The following is a 23,513-nucleotide window of genomic DNA, read 5'->3' as shown; positions in this document are numbered from 1 at the left end:
ATTAGAGCCACATTCAAATGGAACATGATAGTTGAAACTATTGAACATATGATCATGGATTGTCCTCTATTTATTGAATTGAGGGCTGGTTTAATTAATCATTTATAAATTTGGAAAGGTCCAAGGAGGCATCTCGCTGTAGGAGGACGCAGGAGACGTGGCTGCTATCAGATACAAATGATTCTGTTACTCTCTTTGGCAAAATTTATAGGGGCAATAATTACCCAAAGAATAACACTAAGTAAGACATTTTATAATCCTTTATTTTCTGCTGAAGGCTATAGCTGTATGAGCAGAGATAGACAGACAGATAGATGAGCAGTACTAGATAGAACGAACAAGATGATAACAAAAGAGCAAGAAAGACTTCTAGATAGCAAAAACTTTGAGGCAGGCCTGGGTCCCACTGACGCAGTCAACCTCTGTCAGGGCAGTTAGTACCACTTCAGATCGCAAATGGGGGCTCACGTGGCGGATTGCTCCTGTATATAACTGTTTGTGCATGAAAAGAATATCCCTGCATGCAGAAAACTAAAAAGATAGGAAGAAAGAATCTAGCCCAGGCTTCTCCCTGAGATTCTACTTTTCTGTGGGTGGGGAGGTTTTATTTAAATGTAGAAACAGTTGTATCCTGCAGACTGGAGGGGAACAGTCCACAGACCAGTATTATTTACAAGCCTTGGATGGAAAGTAGGCATTAGTGAAACCAGGAGTGTTGGAGCATTGCATGGGGGGGGTGAGTATGTGCATAGGGTTGCCCACCTCCAGGTGGGACCTGGACATCTCCTGGATTTACACTGTCCCTCCAGACTACAGACATTAGCTCCCCTGGAGGAAATGACAGCTTCAGAAGGTGGACTCCTCAGCATTATACCCCCACAAGGTTCCACCCCTCCCCAAGCCTCACCCTCCCCAGGCTCCACCCCCTGGAATTTCCCAAACCAAAGTTGGCAACCCTAAAAATTGCATTTTTATTGTTGCTAGGTCTGCATTTGCAGCCCTGCTGCTATTTATACAATATTACAACCATTTTATGCACCAGGCTAACTCAGAGGCTGGAGAAAGGCAATATCTTTGCAATAGGGTTGCCAACCTCCAGGTACTAGCTGGAGATCTGCTATTACAACTGATCTCCACCCATTAGAGATCAGTTCACCTGGAGAAAATGTCACTTTGGCAATTGGACTCTGGCATTGAAACCCCTCCCCAAACTCTGCCCTCATTAGGCCCAGCCCCCAAAACCGTGGCTTCCTTTATAGAGTTTATCCATCTCTTGTTGGGTCTTCCTCTTTTCCTGCTGCCTTCCACTTTTCTTAGCATGATTGTCTTTTCCAGTGACTCTTCTCATAATGTCACCAAAGTACGACAGCCTCAGTTTAGACATTTTAGATTCTAGGATAAGTTCAGGCTTGATTTGATCTATAACCCACTGATTTTTTTTTGGGGGGGGGCAGTCCACGGTATCTATAATGCTCTCCAACACCACATTTCAAAAGAATCTACTTTCTTCCTATCAGCTTTCTTCAATGTCCAGCTTTCACATCCATACATCGTAATAGGGAATGTGATGGCATGAATGAACTTGATCTTGGTGGCCAGTGACACATCCTTACACTTCAGAATCTTTTCTAGCTCCTTCATGACTGCCCTTCCCAGTCAGAAGTCTCCTTCTGATTTCTTGGCTGCAGTCTCCCTCCACCTCCAAAATCTCCAAGAATTTCCCATCCCGGAGCTGGCAAACCTTGCTGAACCCAGCCTAGTGAATTTCATTGCTGGGGTGAAATTTGAATTGGGGGTTTCCCAGCTCGCCCCCTTTTAGCCATTACTCCTGAACAGCAAGAACTAATGGGAGAACACAGACGTCTGCAGAAAACTAAAACACATTGTAAAACGTGGGGGATTTTGTTGGGTCTTAGATAGCGAGATTCGTTACATGTCAGACAGTCAAAGGGTTAATTAGCCAAATGGTCAGGAAGAGCAGATCGCCATTGCTTTCATGTCATATGGTCACCTAGGCAAAGTAATCTGCATTTTACTGCTTTGGTATATCCTTTGTTTGAAAGAGAAACTGTATCTCAGTTACTTGTAAGTTACCAACCTGCAAGCATGGAGGAGCACATTCTCCCTGTGAGAATGGCTACTCGTGAGTAAGCATAGTAACTGCTAAAGGAGTTTAGCAAGTCTAGGGAACTTAGATATGTAGGATGTTTATTGTTTAATCCATGTACCCTACCCTTGAGATTAGTTAGTAAAGAATTGATTTGATTAAGAAAACGACTCTGTGGTATTTTTGTGTGTGATTAACCTTTATTTTCAATAAGCCATAAACCAAGATAAGCCATAAACCATAAGCCAAGAAATTAGAAGGAGATTGAGACTGGGAAGGGCAGCCATGAAGGAGCTAGAAAAGATTTTGAAGTGTAAGGATGTGACTCTGGCCACCAAGACTAGATTAATTCATGCCATCATATTCCCTATTACTATGTATGGGTGTGAAAGCTGGACAATGAAGAAAGCTGATAGAAAGAAAATAGATTCCTTTGAAATGTGGTGTTGGAGGAGAGTGTTATGGATTCCGTGGACTGCCAAACAAAACAAATCAGTGGGTTATAGATCAAATCAAGCCTGAACTGACCCTAGAAGCTAAAATGACTAAACTGAGGCTGTCGTATTTTGGTCACGTCATGAGACGACAAGAGTCACTGGAAAAGACCGTCATGATAGGAAAAGTTGAGGGCAGCAGGAAAAGAGGAAGACCCAACAAGAGATGGATTGACTCAATAAAGGAAGCCACAGCCTTCAATTTGCAAGATCTGAGCAAGGCTGTCAAAGATAGGACATTTTGGAGGACTTTCATTCATAGGGTCGCCATGAGTCGGAAACGACTTGACGGCACTTAACACACACACACACACATAAACCAAGATCCATCACCCTGAATGGTAGCAGATTAATTAAGTAAGTTTCAGATCCTAACAGATTTCCCACTCTCTTTGCAGCTTGACCCTCTTCCCCCCACCTTCACCAGCCAGCCCCCCCACTCCAAGGATCATGATTGCAAAGAGCGCTTCGTCGGACTCCCTTGCTCCCTCTAGCGGCGGGTCCTAGGGTAGCAACGGCTGCGGAGCCGGCAGCATCAGCAGCTGGGTTTACTTAGCAACGGGGAGACGCCAGTCCGGAGCTGCAGCGGCGGGAGGCATGGAGGAGGGAGAGGAGCAGGGGGGGGAGAGGAAGGTGAGACACCCCTGGAAAGGCGCAGGAGAGGCAATGGAAAGGGGCGATCGGGAATGAAAAGGGACTTGGGGGCCTGCTTAGGTGTCCCAATCTCCAAGTGGGGCCAGGACGTCTCCTGGAATCACAGCTAGGGTTGCCAGCTCCGGCTTGGGAAATACCTGGAGATTTTTGGGGCGCAGCCGGAGGAAGGCGGGGCTTGAGGAGGGGAGGAGGGACTTCATTTTCAGAGAGTCCAATTGCCAAAGCAGCCACTTCCTCCAGGGGAACTGATCTCTACCGGTTGGAGGTGAGTTGTAACAGCAGGAGATCTCCAGCTACTACCTGGAGGTTGGCAACCCTAATCACATCTGAACTCCAGACAACAGAGATCAGTTCCCCTGGAGGAAATGGCTGCTTTGGAGGGGGGCTCTATAGTATTGCACCCTGTTGAGATCTCTCCCCTCCCTAAATCCTGCCCTCCCCCAGGCTCCACCCCCGAATCTCCAGAAATTTCCCAGCCTAGAGTTGGCAACCCTGGGTCTGCTGGATCAGGCCAAGAGTCCATCATCATCCTTAAAGACGGCCTTCTCCCATATGAACCTAACTTTCTACACCTGTCGTCTTTGGGTGCCTCGCTTTGGGTTTCCCTGCCTAAATGAGTTGGAACCTGTGAATTAGGGTTGCGGTGGCTGGAGATCTTCCCTATTACAGCTGATCTCCAGGCAACAGAGATCAGTTCCCCTGGAGAAAATGGCTGCTTTGGCAATTGGACTCTATGGCATTGAAGTCCCTCCCCTCTCCAAACCCTGCCCTTTTCAGGCTCCACCCCCAAAACCTCCAGGTGTTTCCCAACCCAGAGCTGGCAACCCTACTGAGAAAAGGCCTTCTCGGTTGTGGGGCCAAAACTTTGGAACTCCCTTCCCCGGGGAGATTCATCTGCCTCCCTCTATTGTCTTCCGCCAGTGGTTGAAGACTTCCTTCCTGGTTGTGTGCCTATGGGTGCTTTCACACATCCAGAATAATGCACTTTGCAGCTGAATTTTACTGTGGCCATTTATGCAGGGTCAATTTTGAAGCTCGCTCAAAGCTCTTTTTTAAAATGTGGCTTTTAAAATGACTATTCACAGTCCTGACGCAAAAGGAGAAATTCCACTCACACCCCACTCACCTGCTCCTTTGTTCCTTCCGTTAGCCAGCCGCCGTTTGCATAGCTAACACGTGGCTGTCAGTTTGCATGGTTCCTTGAGGGGATTATTCGGTGTAGGGGTGGAGCAAACACAAAAAGTTGCTTTAAAGGGGCTCTTAAGTAATGCGAAGCAGATATGCACCGGCTTCGCCATCACTTCCTGAACAACTGTTCACTGTGAAAAACTCAAGAAAATATGTGGGGTAATTCAGCCGGGAACGCGCTGCTAATTACCAAGCATAAATGGTCTGTGTGAAATGGCAAAATCCACTTGCAAACGATCGTTAAAGCACATTGAAAGTAGACTGAAAGTGCATTATTCTGGATGTGTGAAAGCGGCCACTTATATGTTTGATGTAATTGTTTATTTATACACACACACACACACACACACACATATATATATACATATATATATGTGTATGTATGTATGTATGTATTTGTATTTTGAACTCTGTTTTAATGTTTGACATGCTTGCTGCCTTGAAGACCCTGAGTTGGATGGAAAAGCAGCATAGACTTGTTTTAAATAAATAAAGTCCTCTTACCAACAATGGCCAGCCCAGAAAGCCCACAAAGGCAACCACCATTGCCTGTTGTTTCCCTCCTCCTGGCAAATGGTTTTCAGAAGTAGACTGCCCCTGATCATGGAGGATCCATTTAGCGATCATGGGCCTAACCTACCTCACAGGGTTGTTGTGAAGACAATGGAGAAAACGAGAGTGTTGTAAGCCATTGGAGCGGAAAAGCGGGGTATAAATGAAATGAAATAAATAAATCTGCTGTTAGGTGATTTAACAATTTAAAGTTTGGCTGCTGTGATGTTGGTTATCTACAGCTGGTTTCTAATCTTAGTTTTGATTTTACTGTGTTATGGTTGCTGTTGTTTACTGCTTTGTACAAAATTGTTCTTGGAAAAGTCGGGTATCAATAACGACAATTTAGATGAATTTGTTTGAAATGGCAACCTTTCTGTGATTACTACCTATGGGATAAATAAACAATTTAAAAATCAAGAAACCAAGGGTTTATTATAAGAAAAAGTTTAGTGAGATATAAGATGTCTAGATGCTTAGCTCAAATGATAGAAGTTATGGTACTAGATTTTCTCAATTAAGATGTTAAACTCTTTAGGATGATTTGCCAAGGCTCGGAAGATGAAATATGTTTTACCTTTTTTCCCCTTCCCTCTTTTTTCTGTTCCTGTATCCCTTTATACACACACACACACACACACACACACACACACACACACACAGTCAATTAAAAAAAATTAACAAACACAGTAGTAAAAATAGTGTAGAATGAATGAAGCAAAATGAATGAAATTATGAAGATCTGATTGATTTGCATAATTTATACCAGTGCTAGAACTGTGTTATCCTTGGAACAGAATTTAAGTTTTAAGCTTGCAGCTCTGCCTACAGCTCTGCCCACCAAAACTCCAACAAGAGTCAGGCCTTGTCTTGAAGCTGTTCTCCCTGACATAGAAAACACTTTGCCCCAGATGCGTTGGGGATGGCTGTGGTCATTCTCAGTAATCGAGGGGAAGCGCTCTGCATTTTCATTACTATTACTTAATAATAATGAGTTCTGAGGAGGCTCCGAGCCTTTGTTCCTGCTTACAGCTGTTTTTCCTCACAGGAAATCAAAATGTCCACTGTTCGCCTGGAATTCTTCCCCACGGCAGTCACTGAAGAAAAGCTTCAGGAAGCCCGGGAGAAATCCCTGGGTCGCATTTTTGGGACCACCCAGACCTTACGACATATAAAGAGCCCCCCCAAATGGGGGGCCTTAGAAAACATTCTGCATGAGCGAGCAGAGGAGCAGTGAGTATCTCCTTCTGCCAGTTTTTTGGGTGTTAGGATACTTTTGTGCCGATCAGTCAAGGAGGAAGATGAATTTTTGCTGTTAGCTGTTACCTCTTTCTTTCCTTCCTCAGCTGTCAAGAAGGCAAAAAGTTTTTCTCCCAGGGAGAGTGGGAAAAAGCAATCACCTGCTATACCAAAGCCCTGAACTTGGATCCTAAGAGGGTAAGGTGGCCAAGGTGGGAATCAGGGAATGTGATGGTCCCCGGAGCAGCCCGCATCTGCACAAATCTTCTCTGTGTGCCAAGGAATATGATTGAGCGCCTGGAGAACAGAGGCAGTTCTTTGTCATGCCCATTCCAAAGTGCTCTTGGTGACATCACCACTATCGCAATGTAGTTGTCACATAGAGGTTTCAGTCAAACATGACAACAAACCGTGGTTCGTACTACAAACTCTGGCTGGTCTACAAGAAGTAAAGAATCAAGCCTACTTTAGCTGCTTCTTGCAATGTAGTTGTCACATTGAGGTTTCAGCCAGACATGACAACAAACCGTGGTTCATTCTACAAACCCTGGCTGGTCTACAAGATGTAAAGAACCAAGTCTAGTTTAGCTGCTTCTTGCCTCCTTTCCTCCTGCCTGCAAAGAGGTGATGGTGGAAAGTGCTGTCAAATCACAGCCCACTTATAGTGACCTCATATGGTCTTCAAGGCAAGAGACAACCAGAGGTGGTTTGCTATTGCCTGCTTCAGAGCAGACCCTGGGCTTCCTCAATAGTCTCCCATCTAAATACTAACTAGGACTGACCCTGCTTAGCTTCTGAGATCTGACCAGATTGGGCTAGCCCATGCCATCCAGGTCAGGGTGCCAGCAAGAGGACATAATCCTTATATGGCTGTCTCAGTAGCCAGGTGGCTACAAAGGTTACTGCTGCACAACAAACTGTGGTTTCTGAATTCCTTATAACAAAAGCACAGTTACTACTAACTGTGGTTAACAAGCCTGTTTTGGTGCCAACCAATAAGCCTTCATTTGATGGACTGTCTCCATTCAAAATCACAACCAAACTGGGGTTTGTTCAAAATGGAATTTATAAACCACAGTTGAATTTGACATCGAAATGCAGCCTGGATTTTTAGAATAACAATGGTTAGTTGTCTCAGCTGAATGCTGAAGTTCCATTGCTTGATGGTAGAGTAATTTTTTCAAAGCGTTAGAACCCAATTGCAATATTACTGTATTACCCATCAGTTACTGTAGTCTGTAGCTGTGGGTATGGGGCTGTGCAAGGAAAGAACAGAACTGCAGAAAAATGTCAAGTGACCAGAGGCAAGCAGTAAATCTAGTTCTTCTTGCTTCACTGCTTGCCTCTGTGAGATGAGCTTGACTGGCCTCTTGCATGATGCTGTAGTTAGTACTTTGCACGCCTCACCCACCCAGAGGTATAAGTTGTCTGGCTTCCGTGGCAGAGAGCTTCTAGTTGTGAAAATAATACTTTGGCTGTACCTGGGTGTGCGTTAAAGGGCAATGCCAGAAGCTGGAGATAGCTGGAGGAGAGGGGTATTCATAGCTACTAGTCAAAATGGATACTAGTCATGATGCATACCTATTATCTCCAGGATCAGAGGAGCATGCCTGTTATATTATGTGCTGTGGAACACAGGCAGGACAATGCTGTCGCGAGGAGCTTGGCGGATTAATTATAGAGTCCTTAGTATAGAATCCAGAAACAGCCAAGCTACAAAAAGCCAGTGATTGTTTATTGACAGTGCATAAACTCCAACTCACACACTCTCGACACTCCACCAACTATCTCCCGCGCGTTGGTTACATTTCTCAGTACATTTATACATTTCAGGTGTACAGGAACCAATCAGCACACAGCTGACTCATTTGCTTAGTCATTGCACCCATTTCACCTTCTTGCATCAGCTCATGAGCAACACCTGCTCTATCCAGCTCTATTCAGTTTCCCACAGTGCAATGTGTTCCTGACATGCAATGACTTGCTATCTTGACAAATGCTGCTGCAGTCCGCTTGTTTGTGGGTTTCCTAGAGGCACCTGGCTGGCCACTGTGTCAGACTGCAGGACTTGATGGGCCTGGGTCTGATCCAGCAGAGGCTTTCTTATGTCCTTATGTTCTTATAAATGATGGCTGGCTACAAAATGAAAAGTGGGATGTCAGCGCCGTGCTTCTCCAGGGGAACACAGTAGTATAATTTCCCATGGATTAATGAGTGTCACAAGTTAACTGGCAGCTCACAAGAGCACAGGAAGTAATTAATTAGGTTGAAAGCAAAGGAAGTGGGGCCTTTGTTGAAGTTGTCACATTCCTGCACTGGGTCTCTGTGTTCCCACATGCGTGTTGCCTGCTTGCTCGCATGTAAAATGCACGTTTCCTCTTCCTGCCACCACCCCAAGATATAAAACCCAGCCTCGCAGTAACTCAGTGTCTTGGAGAACCCTGGTAAGGATTCCTCTGAGGAAGTACAAAGGGCAGAACTTCCAACCAACTTAGCTACCCCTGTCGGTGTGCGCTTTAGCATTTAAGAGCAGTCTTACTGTGTGGGTGAGATTTCAGTCGCAGTCTGTTTTCTTAAACATAAAGGAGCCTTATTAAAAAAGATTAAACTAGCTTATTATATATTATATTATATATAATAAACTTTATAATAATCTTGTTTATTGATTATTGTGGCCAGCCAGGTGCCTCTAGGAAGCCCACAAACAAGCGGACTGCAGCAGCATTTGTCAAGATAGCAAGTCATTGCATATCAGGAACTGTGAGGTCGGTAACACATCGCACTGTGGGAAACTGGATAGAGCTGGATAGAGCAGGTGTTGCTCATGAGCTGATGCATATATATATATATATATATATATATATATATATATATATATATATATATATATATATATATATAAATTGCATCATGCTAGTTACCTTCAGGTGGAGCAAACACATCCCGCCCCCCACCAAGAATCTCAGGGATGGGTTTCCACATGTCTGAGCTGAACTCCCCTTCTTCTCCTCTCCTCTCCCTTCATCCCTCCCTTCGCCTCGCCCGGAACGAAGGAAAGGTTCACCGTTGAACCCTTCTGCCCGCTGAGGTAAAATATTTCCTCTTCCAATCGAGAGTCGGCTCTCTTCCTCACCCCTTGCGCCATGCTGACAGGTCGCTCTGAGTTTAACGATGCTTGTCCCTCAGGTGCCTATCCCTCAGGTCCTCTTCGGCAGCGTTGCACTCTGCAAACACCAACCTGCTGGTGGTTCCCGGCCCGAAGAGTGCCCGGCTGTCCTCAGCCAGGGCCATGGCTTTCTTGGCCCTAACCCCGGCATGGGGGAACCTCCCTCTCTAATGAGACCAGGGCCCTGCAGGGCCTGACGCAGTGCCACAGGGCCCGTAAGCCTGAGCTGTTCTGCCAGGCTGCGGGCAGCAGTGGTTTTCCAACGTCGCCGGCCTCCCTTCCTGTTCCCTTTCTCCTGTGGCAGCCGTTGTGTGGCTGGCTTTGCCTCCTGAGGCAGCCACTTTGTGGCTGCGCCTACCACAGTATATGAGAGCCAGCGTGGTGTAGTGGTTAAGAGCGGTGGTTTGGAGCGGTGGACTCTAATCTGGGAAGCGGGTTTGATTGCCCACTCCTCCACATGAGCGGCAGACTCTAATCTGGAGAACCGGGTTGGTTTCCTCACTCCTACCCATGAAGCCTGCCAGGTGACTTTGGACTAGTCACAGCTCTCTTAGAGCTCTCTCAGGCCCACCTACCTCACAGGGTGTCTGTTGTGAGGGGGGGAAGAGAAGGTGATTGTAAGCTGGTCTGAGTCTTCCTTAAGTGGTAGAGAAAGTCGGCATATAAAAAACCAACTCCTCTTCTCTCTTCTTCTTAGAAATCCAAAGGTGCCCGCAGGCTCAAAATTGTTGAGGACCCCTGTCCTAGGCTGTGCTGATATCCTCTGTCAGAGAAGGAAGAGATTTTGCTTCCCCCAACCGGCCTGACAGCTGCCTGCCTTATCCCCCGTACAGGTGGAGCTATATGAACAGAAGGCGGAAGCTTTTCTTCAGCTCTGTGACTTCCAGTCTGCTGCCCTGCATCTCAGGAAGGTCTATTCCATGACGCTGGTGAAGGAAGAATGCCTGGTCCGCCTTGCCTTCATCTTGTACCTGCAGGTAAAACAGAATGCCACGCCTCCCAAGCTGAAATGCTGTCCCCTTAGGGTCGCCAACTCTGGGCTGAGAAATTCCTGGAGATCTGGGGGTCGAGCGTAGGGTGGGAACTCATCAGGGACGTGATGCCATTCGAAGCTGCTATTTTCTCCAGGGGAACTGGTCTTTCTCGTCTGGAGATCAGTTGTAATGCCCGGAGAACTCCAAGCCGCACCTGGAGGTTGGCAAACCTACCCCCTGTACCCATTAGTCCCTCTTGGGCATGACTTCCCAACAGATATAAATCAGGAGCAGTAATGGTTTTCGCTACAGAGCTCTGGCACCTCTGCGAGGATGCTTTCTGTGAAGGGGACCCCCCATCTTACTCACTGAAGAAGAGTCACCAAGGAGAGCAGATGACGCATTGGACCAGGGAGACCTGGAGATGAGGGGAGATGAGGGGGAGAGCAGCTCGCGTAGGGGTTAAAACAGGCATCACGAAGATCCTGCATATCATCTTGTCCATAAAATGCAGATGGATCGCCAGCCTGTGAAGCCTCCCTTTGCCTCGGGGTGTTGTATTTTGAAAGGATGCTTTTTTTCTCCTTTAAAATCGTAACAACATAGCAGAGAGCCCAGAATTAAATATTATTTCTTTGTTTACATTATTTATAGTTCCCCTATCACACTGGGACTCAGTGTGGATTACACAGAGTGCGTCGATACAGTCAACAGGATGGGACATTCTATAAACAATGCAATTAGATTGGGATTGTAGAAATCTGTAACCAACCAGAAATGTAAAAAAGAGAACTGCAGCAAAGAATAAGTATTAACATGGCATGTTAAGTGATACAAAAATTACATAGTAGGATTCTACTTACTGCCAGAGATCTACAGTAGTATAGACCGCAGCCCCTAATTATGTGTCCCAGTAACTTTGTGAATCATTTTGTATAGTGCAATCTTATTGCCTGCATAGGAAAGCCCTCTTGAATAATTCAGTTTCACATAGTTTGTGGAAAGCCCGGAGAGTGGGAGCATTCCTGACCCGCTCAGGCAGGCCATTCCATAAGGTGAGTGACACAATGGGGAAGGCAGTTGTTGATTTTGCCCATTTGCAGGTTGGCAGCTGCAGAAGGCCCTGCCCCGATAAGCGATGCTGTGGTGGCAGAGCATAAGGGGAGTCGGTCTCACATGTATGAGGGACTAAGGCCATGAAGGGCTTTGTATGTGCTAGTGGAGATTGAATGGTTAACTCTTCCCTCTCCCAACCCCACACAGCCCTGATACAAATTGAGGCAGCACTAGCCTTCTATCTGCATGTTATGTGTGGCCTTCCTCTCATCTGTCTGAGCCTTACGGCTACCTAAAGTGCCATCCTGAGCAGAGTTATGCCTTGCTAAATCCATTGACATTAATGGGTTTAGATGGGTGTAACTCTGCTTAGCATGGTGCTGTTCGTGCACCATAAGAACATAAAGAAAAGCCCTGCTGGATCAGACCAAGGTCCATCAAGTCCAGCAGTCTGTTCTCACAGTGGCCAACAGGGTGCCTCTAGGAAGCCCACAGACAAGAGGACTGCAGCTGTATTGTCACGCCTGTGGTCCATAGCACCTCATATCATAGGCCTGCTCCTCTGATCCTGGAGAGAATAGGTCTGCATCATGACTAGTATCCATTTTGACTAGCAGCCATGAATCACCCTCTCTTCCATTAACATGTCCACTCCCCTCTTAAAGCCTTCCAAGTTGGCAGCCATCACCACATCCTGGGGCAGGGAGTTCCACACCTTAACTGTGCGTTGTGTGAAGAAATACTTCCTTTTATCAGTTTTGAATTTCTCACTGTCCAGCTTCAGCAGATGAACCCACATTCTAGTATTATGAGAGAGGGAGAAAAGCCACATAGGTGGAAGAGAGGCTTGAACTGGAGTGCAGCACATTCTCTTAGCTACAATGCTACTTTGGCTTCTCTAGGAAGCATCCTTGAGCTGTGTTTAAAGCTCCGGCCGTGGGGTGTCCAGACAACAGAGAAGGGACAGGTTGAGGCCTGATTTCCATTTCCCTCCCTGCTGTGTCCTGAGGTTTCCTGCATGTTTGCATTTGCAGGGGCAGAGTCTGTTTGAGCAGCAAGTCTACCTGGATGCTTTGGATTCCTTCACTCAGGCCTCCGAACTGCAGCCGAAAAATATCCTTTATCGCAGGAGATGGTAAAAATGAGTTTGGAGTTGAGACAGGGCGCCCTGGCAACCAAACAAATTCTGTTGCCATGAATTTTAGGAATACCTAGCATAGAATTTTATGATAAATGGACACTATATTACTCATACTGTTCTTAACTTTTGGTCTGAGGATTAGATAACACCTTCTGTGTATATTGCTTGAATATTACATATTTTTAAAGTAACTCTTTAACGTTCAGTAGAAAAGTACATTTTGGGTAAAAACGCATGGTCACTTTAGCCTCCTTTATTCCCTGTTTCAGCCAGGATTCAGCCAGGATTGAACGCATGCGTTTTCGCCAAACGTGCGTTCGATCCTGACTGAATCCTGGCTGAAACGGAATAAAGGAGGCTAAAGTGACCATGCGTTTTCGCCCTTTATTGACAAGCTTAAAGTAGTTTTTATAGAAACAAATAATATGCAGAGATGAACAGAAATAATTATAGAAATTACAGAATTAAACTGGTTTATATATTTCATTTATCCATTTAACTGTTTCATATATGGCACACTTGACCATTAGTTAAGCTATTTTTGAATGTTGTACTCTTGAAATATCGAGATTTTTAAAATTATATGTATATTAAGCATGTTTAATTTATTCTCTTTAATCATGTCCGTGGTTTGATTTTGCCAGGTATCTTCATACACAGTAGTAATCTCAGTTTTATCTGTTATTCACTTTATTTTTCTATTTTTTACCTTTTCTATTTTTTATTTTGTAAAATAAAATAAAGGGCGAAAGCTCTTAGTCCAGGAAGGTGCTGCGCCGACGTCTGGGCCTCCCGCGCCAGCTCCCAGTCCACTTACTCTGTTGTTAATGGCCCCAACGCTGGCGTGGAGGTCCAGATGTCAGTCTTTGGCTGCTGGCGCGGCCGCACCACCCTGGGACACCAGCGGGGCCTTCCGCCAACGTCTTGCCTGCGTAGAGGCCAACGTCAGCGTCCCAGGTGGGGTCCCGGCGTCCCAGGACGCCTTCCTGGGGCGTTCCGGAGGGCGGAGCTGCTAATAGGCAGCTCCCTATGCCCTTTCGGCCCTGGACACCAGCGGCCAGGACGATGTTGCTGTGCCTGCTTTTTAGCTTTTTAGCAGGCACAGCCTCTCTGTTTTCAATGGGGCTTTTAGCCCTAGTGAGAACGAAAAAAGCCTTTTAAAGGCTTTTTTCGTTCTGGCAGTGTGCGGGGACGGTGGGGAAAAGGCGCGGGCACGCCTCCTCCTAACCCGTTCCCTGCACACTGCCAGAAGGCTTTAAAGGCTTTTTTCGTTCTCACTAGGGCTAAAAGCCCCATTGAAAACAGCGAGGCTGAAGTTGGCAACCCTAATGGCTGGGGGCAAGAGGGGCATGCCAGACCGCTCTGCCGATTCAGAACCATAATCTCGCTGTTAACGCTCGCATCTCTCTTCCCCTTCGAGCATCGCTTCCCTCGCTGCCCTGAAAAGATACAATGAGTGCCTCCAGATGGTCAACGAAGAGGTGGCTCGGGATCAGAGGAACGCAGATCTTTTCGTCCTCCGGGCTCGGCTCTATGATTACTTTGGGAAGGTGAGAGCTAGTTGGGTCCATTTTGCTTTGCTTTGCAACGAATGCGCAAGGCAGCTTCTGCAAGGTCTTTTTATCAGAGAGGTGGGGGAGGGGCTGTGGCTCAGTGGCAGAGCCGCTGCTTGGCATGCAGAAGGTCACAGGTTCAATCCCCGGCATCTCCAGTTAAAGGAACCAGGCAAGTAGGTGATGTGAAAGACCTCTCTCTACTGGAGTCTCTGGAGAGCTGCTGCCAGTCTGAGTAGACAATATTGAACTTGATGGGCCGAAGGTCTGATTCAGCAGAAGGCAGCTTCATGTGTTCATGTGTATCACTCTGCCTAGCTTGGGCAGAGTTGCTTGGCAGGGGTGCAGTGAAGCCCTTTGCGCATGCCCCTGTCTCTATGTCAGGGAGCCACTATGTTAGCGCCAGATCGTATGCACAAAAACACTGTTCTGGCTGTTATAATTCAGAAGTGATCCATTGATGGCCACAAGCTTGGGGGCAGTGGTAAGTGCCATCAAGTCACGGCTGACTTATGGTGACCCCACAGGGTTTTCAAGACAAGACGTTCAGAGGTGGTTTGCCATTGCTTGCCTCTCCATGGGCTGAGAGAGTTCTAAGAGAACTGTGACTGGCCCAAGGTCACCCAGCAGGCTTCATGTGGAGGAGCGGGGAATCAAACTCAGTTCTCCAGAATAGAGTCCGCTGCTCTTAACCACTGGCTCCTGGCCACAAGTGTAGATGGCTTTAAAAGAGACCTTTGAGCAATTCATGGAAGAGTGGCTTTTAGCCACAATGGCTAAATGAAGCTCCTGGGTTCAGAGTATTTTTGAATGGGAGGGTAGTTTTGTGGGTCAGCAACAGACCTTGGCTTCTGTAGGCTTTTTGGAAGCATCTGGTTGGCTACGTAGTGAAACAGGATGCTGGACCAGAAGAATTTTTGGTCTGACCAAACCAGGGTCACCAACCTCAAGGTGTGGTCTAGAGTTCTCCCAGAATTACAACTGATCTCCAGGGATGGGTTCCTGTGGAGGAAATAGCAGGATGGACTGTATGGTATACCATAGAATCTTGAAGGAACTGAAGTCCTAGAGGTGCCACAGAGGATGGATGCTGTAGTACTTCTTTCTCCTATGGCAGAGGTTCCCAAACATTTTGAGTCATGGAGCACTTTTCAGGAGAGAAATTTGTCACGGAGCACTAATTTTCACCTAGCACCCATATACTAAACTGAATGTCAGTAGTATTTTTCTTTCCAATCTCTTCATGGAGCACTAGGAGATGTTTCGTGGAGCACCAAGTGCTCCTTGGAGCACAGTTTGGGAACCTCTGTCCTATGGTATCCCATAGTGACAAGGAGAAACTGACTGTCACTTGTAAAGACAATAAAAGGAAGGCGGCTAGGGATTGAAAGGGTGGAACTGCCATTGACCGGTGCCCTTCTATGGGCCTTCAGAGTGGAGTTTTCTCCCTAATACTGAGAAGAACTGGACAGTGACCAGTCAGACCAGCACAACCGTTTAGAATCAAAGGGTCAGTTATCATAAACAGAACACATGTGTCAGAATCCTACAAGTGATGTAAGGTGGGAGAAAAGGTGGGCTAAAGTGATACGAGGCAAGAAATGTACATTTGTATTTTAGTGGGAGGAGTTTGAGGAAGTGACATTTGACCTGAACGTGACAGTCCAGGGTGTGACATCACATATCCGCTGAGCTCCTTTCCTTTCCCAAGCACCGCCTTCAAATCTCCAGGAGCTTCCCACGCCGGAGATGGCAACGAGATCCAACATGTGTGCTTTTATGTTCTCTATAGCCCAGTGGCTGAACCCATAGCTTGTTCCCTATAATGTGATTTTGCAACCCCAGAAATTGATTTTCCAGATTTGATTATAGCCTGGCCATGCCTGAAAGGGGTGAGTAACAGCACGGCCCTGTGTGTGTGCACGTGCAAAGACTCTTCCATTGGGCCTGAACCCAGCTGGAGCTGGGATCCACTTCCTCCCAGTTACCACCAGTATCCTTAAGTCCTGGGGTCAAAGGTCAGCTGCTGGGTATCCATCATGGCTGGACTAAGATCTTGCCAAGATCCCTCTAGTTACAAGCAGGTTTTTGTGCTCCATTTTAGCTGGCATTTTTAATCACTATAAAATGCTTCAGGAGACCATTTTTGGCTTAAAAGTTGGCTAAAAAACCCACAATAAATAAATATTGTGGAAAATCTTTTTTAGATGTTTTATTTTGTGGGAGACAATGCATGTCACATCCACTTGCCAGAAAGAGGTCTGGAAACATGTATTCAAGGCAGGGTTGCCAGGTCCCCTCCCAGCCACTGACGGAGGATGAGGGAAAGATTGCCAGATCCAAGATGGGAAACTCCTGGAGATTTGGGGATGGATCCTGGGGAGGACAGGGACTCCAAAGCAGCCATGTTCTTCAGGGCACATATATATAAAAATACCACGATATACCTGAATGTAATGAATTATATAATTTCCAAAAAGGTGATTTATAATTTTAAATATCAACTTATAATTTCCAAAACACTTCTGTCAACACATCAGACCTTGGTGAAAACGAGGTGAAGCCCAGATACCTTCCCTTACCCTCCCCACAACAAACACCCTGTGAAGTAGGTGGGGCTGAGAGAGCTGTGCCTAGCCAAGGTCACCCAGCTGGCTTCATGTGTAGGGGTGGGAAAACAAATCCAGTTCACCAGATTAGCCTCTGCCACTCAGGTGGAGGAGTGGGGAATCAAACCTGGTTCTCCAGATCAGATTCCACCGCTCCAAACCACTGCTCTTAACCACTACACCACACTGGCTTTCTCATGTATCACCTAACTCAGTTTTGATGTGTTTCAGACATCCTGGCTTGTTCTCTGATGACGCCCTCCAAAACCAATGTTTGTCGAGGTAGACCAGGGTTTGACTGATTGCCTGTGAGCTGAATTCTGGTTTCACAACTGACACCAGTTAAAATAAACCTGGGTGTGACATTACGTTTGAACCGAGCCAGTAGATCTTGCATTCCATGGCCTTTTAACCCCACATATATTTATTTAAAAGATGTATACCTCCAGAATGTGTCCGAGGTAGCTGTTTCTCTGTTGTGTTTAGATTTCTGTTGACTGAGAATCCAAAATCATCTAGTTTTAAAATGGTCACTATTTTGCTGTTTTGCCAGTGTGGTGTAATGGTTTGAGAGTCAGACTAGAAAACGAGTTGGTTTTTATACCCCAATTTTCTCTACCTTTTAAGGAGTCTCAAACCAGCTAACAATCACCTTCCCTTCCTCTCCCCACAACAGAAACCATGTGAGGTAGGCAAGGCTAAGAGAGTTCAGAGAGAACTGTGACTAGCCTAAAGTCACTAAACCAGCTCCATGTGATGGCGTGGGGAATCAAACTCGGTTATCCAGATTAGAGTCCTCCACTTTTAACCACTACACCATGCTGGCTCTACAGAAGACCCAAGTTCAAACCTCCACTCAGTCATGGAAGGTTGTTTGGGCCAGACACTGTCTCTGTCAGCCCAACCTACCTCGCAGGGATGTTTTGAGGATAAAATGGAGAAGGGGAGAATGTCGCATGCCTGCCTGAGCTCCTTGAAGGAAGGGTAAAATCCCCTAAATAAATAATAAGCAACAATTAGTGTTTCTTCTTCTCCCTCTCCTGTCCGTAGCCTACCTCCTGCTTTTATAACACCCAAGAAGCTCTCGCAATAGACCCTGGCCTCACGGAAGCTCAGCTTTTGCTGGAGAAGTTGAGAAAGAAAGCTCAGAAAAACAAGGACCAGGCGGTGACCAAGGCACTGAAGGGAAACCTGCAGGAGGCGCTGCTGAAAATCAACCGTGCCATCGAGAACATCCCCCTGGAAGCGGACTACTTCCTCTTCAGGTACCAAGAGAAGCACTGTATTGGGGGACGACCACTTTCTGTCCCTCTGCATCTGTGTTTGGTGCGGCCTTATGGCAGGGGCATAAACTCTGGAGGTGGGGGCAGTAGGGCTCATGGCTCCCCCCTCCCCGGACTGACAGGACCGCCAGTATTTGCTAGTGGGGACTGCCCCCCCCCCGGACTGCCAGGTAGCATCACAAAGCTGCTCAGGCATCTCAAATTCAGCATCTCAAATTCAGTCAGTCATGTTTGTCTTTGTAGCTCCTGATCAAGTTCAGAAGAGGCCACAGGGCTGGTTTTGTTTGTTTTTGTAAAGATTAGAGGGGTGGTCCCCTTCGGTTAGGGTTGCCAACCTCCAGGTACTAGCTGGAGATCTGCTATTACAACTGATCTCCAGCCAATAGAGACCAGTTCACCTGGAGAAAATGGCCGCTTTGGCAATTATTGGTCTCTATGACATTGAAGTCCCTCCCCTCCCCAAACCCCACCCTCCTCAGGCTCCACCCCAAAAACCTCCCGCCGGTGACGAAGAGGGATCTGGCAACCCAAACTTCAATGGATAATGTGGTCTGTGAAGAAGCGCATTTTAGGAGCTAGCAATGCCTTGCTTTGGAGGAGGGGAGATCAGGGCACTCCTTTGGCTATGCTAATGAGTGGCCAAAACCTTGGGCAGGAGACCGATTAACAGATGGGGAGATCAAGGAGAGGAGATCAAGGCACTCCTTTGGCTATGCTAATGCCTGTCCAAAACCTTGGGCAGGAGATGGATTAACGGATGGGATGCCTGCATGCCTACCCATGGCCACGGAGTGGGGGGTGGGGGCTTGCAAAGCCATGCACCAATGGAGTTTCATCAGCAAATGCAAGTCTTCCTGTGTATAAAATCTCAAGAGAGCTTGATTACCTTTTACTAATGTTGCCTAAATGTCTCCTAGCATAGATGAAGCCTCCACCCTGCCGGCCCTTTTGTCCACCCTGCCTGGGTGCAGTCACCTTTTGTTACCTTTCTGGGAAGTCCCCCCCCCACCTCACTCAGAGCCATGAAATCAATAGATTCTCATCCTGGACTTACCCACATGATTGATCCTTACACCCCAGAAAAAAGTTCAGATGCTTAAAACGAGAAAGCACAGGGGAAATAGTATTTGTTCTGATTTCATCATAGAATTCACACTGCAGCACTATGTGTGTGATTGATTCAACTGCGTTGGCCGAACAGGGGCAACACCATTGCTCCATAGGTCGATGTTGAAACCTTCCATCTAAAACGGCAGAAGGTAGGGCGTCAAAGCGGGCTCTGGAAAAATCCCATCTATATTTGGCGTGAGTAATATTCGATAAATAGGGACAGCTGTCAGATATGATTTGCAGAATCTCCTCAATTGCCGCAATTGAGGTGCCCAGTTCAGAATACCACTGTGCCGTACATGGAGAATGGGTTTCAGCCTTCCTTTGCGCCACGTTTCTGATCTGAAACAGTCTGGGGGGGTACTATTCAGTCCATTTGGGAAACCAACGAGTGTACTTCATTGTAAAGAGGCCCTTAGAGGCGTCCATGTTGAATAACCAATTGGGCAGCGTAAAGGAAAAGCGCCCTGCGTTTCCTTTTACTGCAATATTGCACAACATTGGCTCTCAAAAACATTGGCTCTGGCTTCGGCCTAGCTAGCAGAATTTAATATCAATCCTTTGAGGGCTAGGGACAAAGACTAGCCCCCAGCAAATACATTTCAAAGTGAAGTTGGTTTCTGTTTGAAGACTGAGAGCGGGGGGAAAGAGCTCATTCACAGCTACCTTTCCTCTGAAGCTTCCTCACTGATTGTAGGCCATAACCGCAGATTTGTTTCCAAGGTGACACATCTGTCACACCTTAGTTGTCTCTGACTCTCAGAAACACCTGGTGATTTTCATTCACTGCAGGGATGCAGATTACCTCATGTCTTCAAAGAGCTAGCGGCGACATGGCCAATATTAATGTGGTTTATTGTTTTCCTGACGACTACATTGGCTGACTGATCACCAGCTGATAAATTCAGAAGGTATAAGAATGAACCTCTTCTGATATAGTATTATGGAGTTTTGGGGATGCGCTGGTGTGTCCTCATTCTGCATCACTTTGCCCCAGGGGGACTCCCTGTGGGACTGACACTCTGCAAGATGGAAACAAGCCTTGCGTTTGGAAATCTGGTAATAACTTTGAAGCAAATCCTTTTGTCGTTGTAACCTCTTGCAAAGCCTCTCCTATTGCTTAAGAATTAATGTGTAGTTAGCAATTGTTAGACTTTCTTGTTTTCATGCTATTTTGCTTCCATGAATATTTTACTTTCTGTAATGAGCACATTTCTTTAGAATAAATCTTTGACTTTACTTTGGAGTCTGTGAAACCTTTTTGGGCCTCAGGGCTAAATCTAAGTGCCTAAGTGTGTATGTGTGTGGAAACCACCTACCTTTTGTAACGTTTGTTGACAGCTACCCTCCCCTGACAGAATCTCGACTCTGCAGGGCTGGCGCAGTCTTTTTGGTCTTTTGGGAACTAGCTGGGGAAGAGTTGCTCTCAGCTCCTCCCTGTTAAGGCTAAACCTTTTGGAACTGAGAGCTGGTGGCAGAACTACCTACATTGCGTGGGGGATTTGGGTTTTCTTAGGAAAACATTTCGTGACTTTTGACCCAAAGAGGAACCGGCTTGCTGATGAATAGGCTGGACCTCCTCTGCAGGCAGGCCCAATGTTTAACTTCCACATCGAATTGAACCCAGGCAGAAGTGCCGCTAAACTTTCCCTATCCCAGGTGATTTATTTTGTTTTCCCTCTTTCCCCCTTTCCCTTCTTGTGCTACCTATGTCAAGGGGGGCCATTCTGCGGCGGCTGAAAGACTTCAGTGCGGCCATCGATGATTACCTCCAAGCGGTGGAGATCTGCAAAGCGGAGGAGGGAAGCCAGGTTGGCGCGGAAGCTCAGGCACAGGTGCTGCTGACGTACAATGACTTCGCCGTCCACTGCTATGCCAAGGGCTTCTACGAAGAGGCGGTTTTGCTCCTCAACAAGGCCATCAAGGGGGAGAAGAAAGAGAAGGGGCTGTACATCAACAGAGGAGGTGAGCGGTAGGAAAAAAGCACAAAATGTGGTATTTGTTTGCCAAGGACAGTTTCCCAATAATTTCACCTTTAACTTACAAACAAAACAAGTTTTGAGTCCCCAGGATGGTGAAGTATGCTTAAAAGTGCAGAGACAATGAAGAAGAAGAGTTGGTTTTTATATGCCAACTTTCTCTACCACTTGAGGAAGACTCAAATCGGCTTACGATCCCCTCCCCTTCCCCTCCCCACAACAGACACCCTGTGAGGTAGGTGGGGCTTAGAGACTGTGAATAGCCCAAGGTTACCCAGCTGGCTTCATGTGTGTGTGTGTAAAGTGCCTTCAAGTCGCAGCCGACTTATGGCGACCCCTTTTGGGGTTTTCATGGCAAGAGACTGAGGTGGTCTGCCAGTGGCTTCCTCTGCACAGCAACCCTGGTATTCCTTGGTGGTGTCCCATCCAAATGCTAACCAGGGCTGACCCTGCTTAGATTCTGAGATCTGACGAGATCAGGCTAGCCTGGGCCATCCAGCTTCATGTGTAGGAGAGGGGAAATAAATTCAGTTTACCAGATTAGTCTCCACTACTAATGTGGATGTTTTGTATGCATGTGTGTGTGTGTGTGACTGAATCAAGGAGAAAGCTCCGTGTAATTGCATCAGGGGAAACCCTGGGCAGCTTGGAGTTCCCCAAGGCTCCTGAACTGTATGCTCCCATTGGCTACTGGGGTTTCCCCACCCAATCAAGGTTGTGTGGGGTGGCCGCAGGTGGCCAGGTGGGTATATAAGCAGGGGTCTGGGCACTGTATTTTAGTTCTGTTCTTGTTCACCTAATAAAGCGGTTGCTGTTGGAACTCTGTCTCCGACCTCGTGTGTCTTCCCCACGCGGACTTAACAGTGGCGACGAAGGCTGGTAGGCAGCCCACGCTTTGTCCGATGAGGACCCCACGCCACCATGCCACTGCTGCGCTGTCCCCCGCCACAGCATCCGGAGTGTGGAACTGCACAAGGTTCACGGTGTGGAAAAGGTCAACATCCCCGTTCTGATCGAGGGCACCCCGTGTGAGATGGAGGTCGACTCCGGGTCTTCTCTCTCCATGGTCTCGGCTGATACCTTCCGCAAACTGCGCAAACGCGAAGCCCCCGAGACTCCAGAAGACTCCATCCATGTCCACCACAAGCAGTTCGTGCAGAAGCTCTGTCTTGTCGTCGACAGGCTTCGCACCAGTCTCCTGGGTCTTGAGTGGTTCCAGGCCCTGGGGATCCACCTGGTCGTGGTGAAGCACATTGACCAGGCTCAGCTCAACTCCATCTGGGGGAGTTCGAGGACTTGTGGAATGCTCCCCTGGGATGCTACAAGGGTCCGCCTGTCCGGCTTCAACTCGACCCTTCCACTGCGCCCATCTGCCTCAAGCCTCATCGGGTCCCTTTCGCTCTCAAGGACTGGATAGACGCGGAGCTGGATCGCCTCGATGCACAGGGTGTCCTGGAGGCCGTTCCGAATACGAGATGGGAGACACCGATCGTCAAGCCGCTGAAGGCCAATGGTGAGGTCCGGATCTGCGTGGACTACAAATGCACCATTAACAAGGCCCTCCAGAAGCACGCCTACCCAGTGCCCATCATGAGCCACCTGCTGGCCTCCCTCGCTGGGGGCAGAGTTTTTGCAAAGCCCAACCTTGTCCAGGCTTACCAGCAACTGCTGGTCGACGCTGAGTCTGCAGACGCCCAGATGATCGTCACGCACCAGGGTGCAATCCGGGTGAGGCACCTGCAGTTCGGGGTCAGTACGGCCCCGGGCATCTTCCAGAACCTTATGGAGGACCTCCTTAAGGGTTTGCCGGACGTCGTCCCGTACTTCGAGGACATCCTGGTCGCTGGCGGCTCAGAGGGCTAGCTGCTAGAGCGCGTTTGCCTGGTCCTCGGCCGGCTCCAAGATGCTGGCCTCACTGTGAAACGTGAAAAGTGCCAGCTGGCCTGCCGCAGGTGGAGTTCCTGGGCTACCTGATCGACGCCGATGGAATCCACCCGACGCCTGCCAAAGTTAAGGCCATCCATGGTGCCCCGCTGCCAAAGTGCAAGCAGGAACTCCAAGCATTCTTGGGACTCTTGAACTTTTATCATGCCTTCCTGCCCAACAAGGCGTCAGTCGCGGAGCCCCTGCACCGGCTCCTGGACAAGGCCACCCTGTGGTGTTGGGGTGGGCTGCAACAGCACACTTTCAAGGCCGCCAAGGGCCTGCTCTCCTCCTCCAGCCTGCTTGTGCACTTCGATGAGCAGCTGCCAGTCGTCCTGACCTGCGATGCCTCGCCTTATGGCATCGGTGCTGTCCTCAACCACCAGTTGCCTGACGGTCAGGAGGCCCGATCGCATTCTACTCCCGGACCCTGTCGCTGGCGGAACACAACTACATGCAGATCGACAAGGAAGCGCTGGCCATCG

General features: G+C 47.6%; 1 protein-coding gene across 1 annotated transcript in view; it reads left to right on the top strand.

The window, feature by feature from the left end:
* TTC16 (tetratricopeptide repeat domain 16) overlaps positions 1–23,513 on the top strand; it is a 35,489-nt gene that overhangs the window by 827 nt on the left and 11,149 nt on the right. Inside the window, exons 2-7 of the mRNA XM_056860170.1 lie at positions 6,342–6,432; positions 10,234–10,377; positions 12,465–12,565; positions 13,992–14,121; positions 17,784–17,998; positions 20,844–21,091. Coding sequence (XP_056716148.1) covers positions 6,342–6,432; positions 10,234–10,377; positions 12,465–12,565; positions 13,992–14,121; positions 17,784–17,998; positions 20,844–21,091 — 929 coding nt within the window. The remainder of the gene's footprint in view (positions 1–6,341; positions 6,433–10,233; positions 10,378–12,464; positions 12,566–13,991; positions 14,122–17,783; positions 17,999–20,843; positions 21,092–23,513) is intronic.

The sequence above is a fragment of the Euleptes europaea genome, chromosome 14, assembly GCF_029931775.1.
Source record: "Euleptes europaea isolate rEulEur1 chromosome 14, rEulEur1.hap1, whole genome shotgun sequence".
NCBI classification, from domain to species: Eukaryota; Metazoa; Chordata; class Lepidosauria; order Squamata; family Sphaerodactylidae; genus Euleptes; species Euleptes europaea.
Note: the sequence above shows the minus strand (reverse complement) of the source record. Positions and strands in the feature narration are given on the sequence as shown.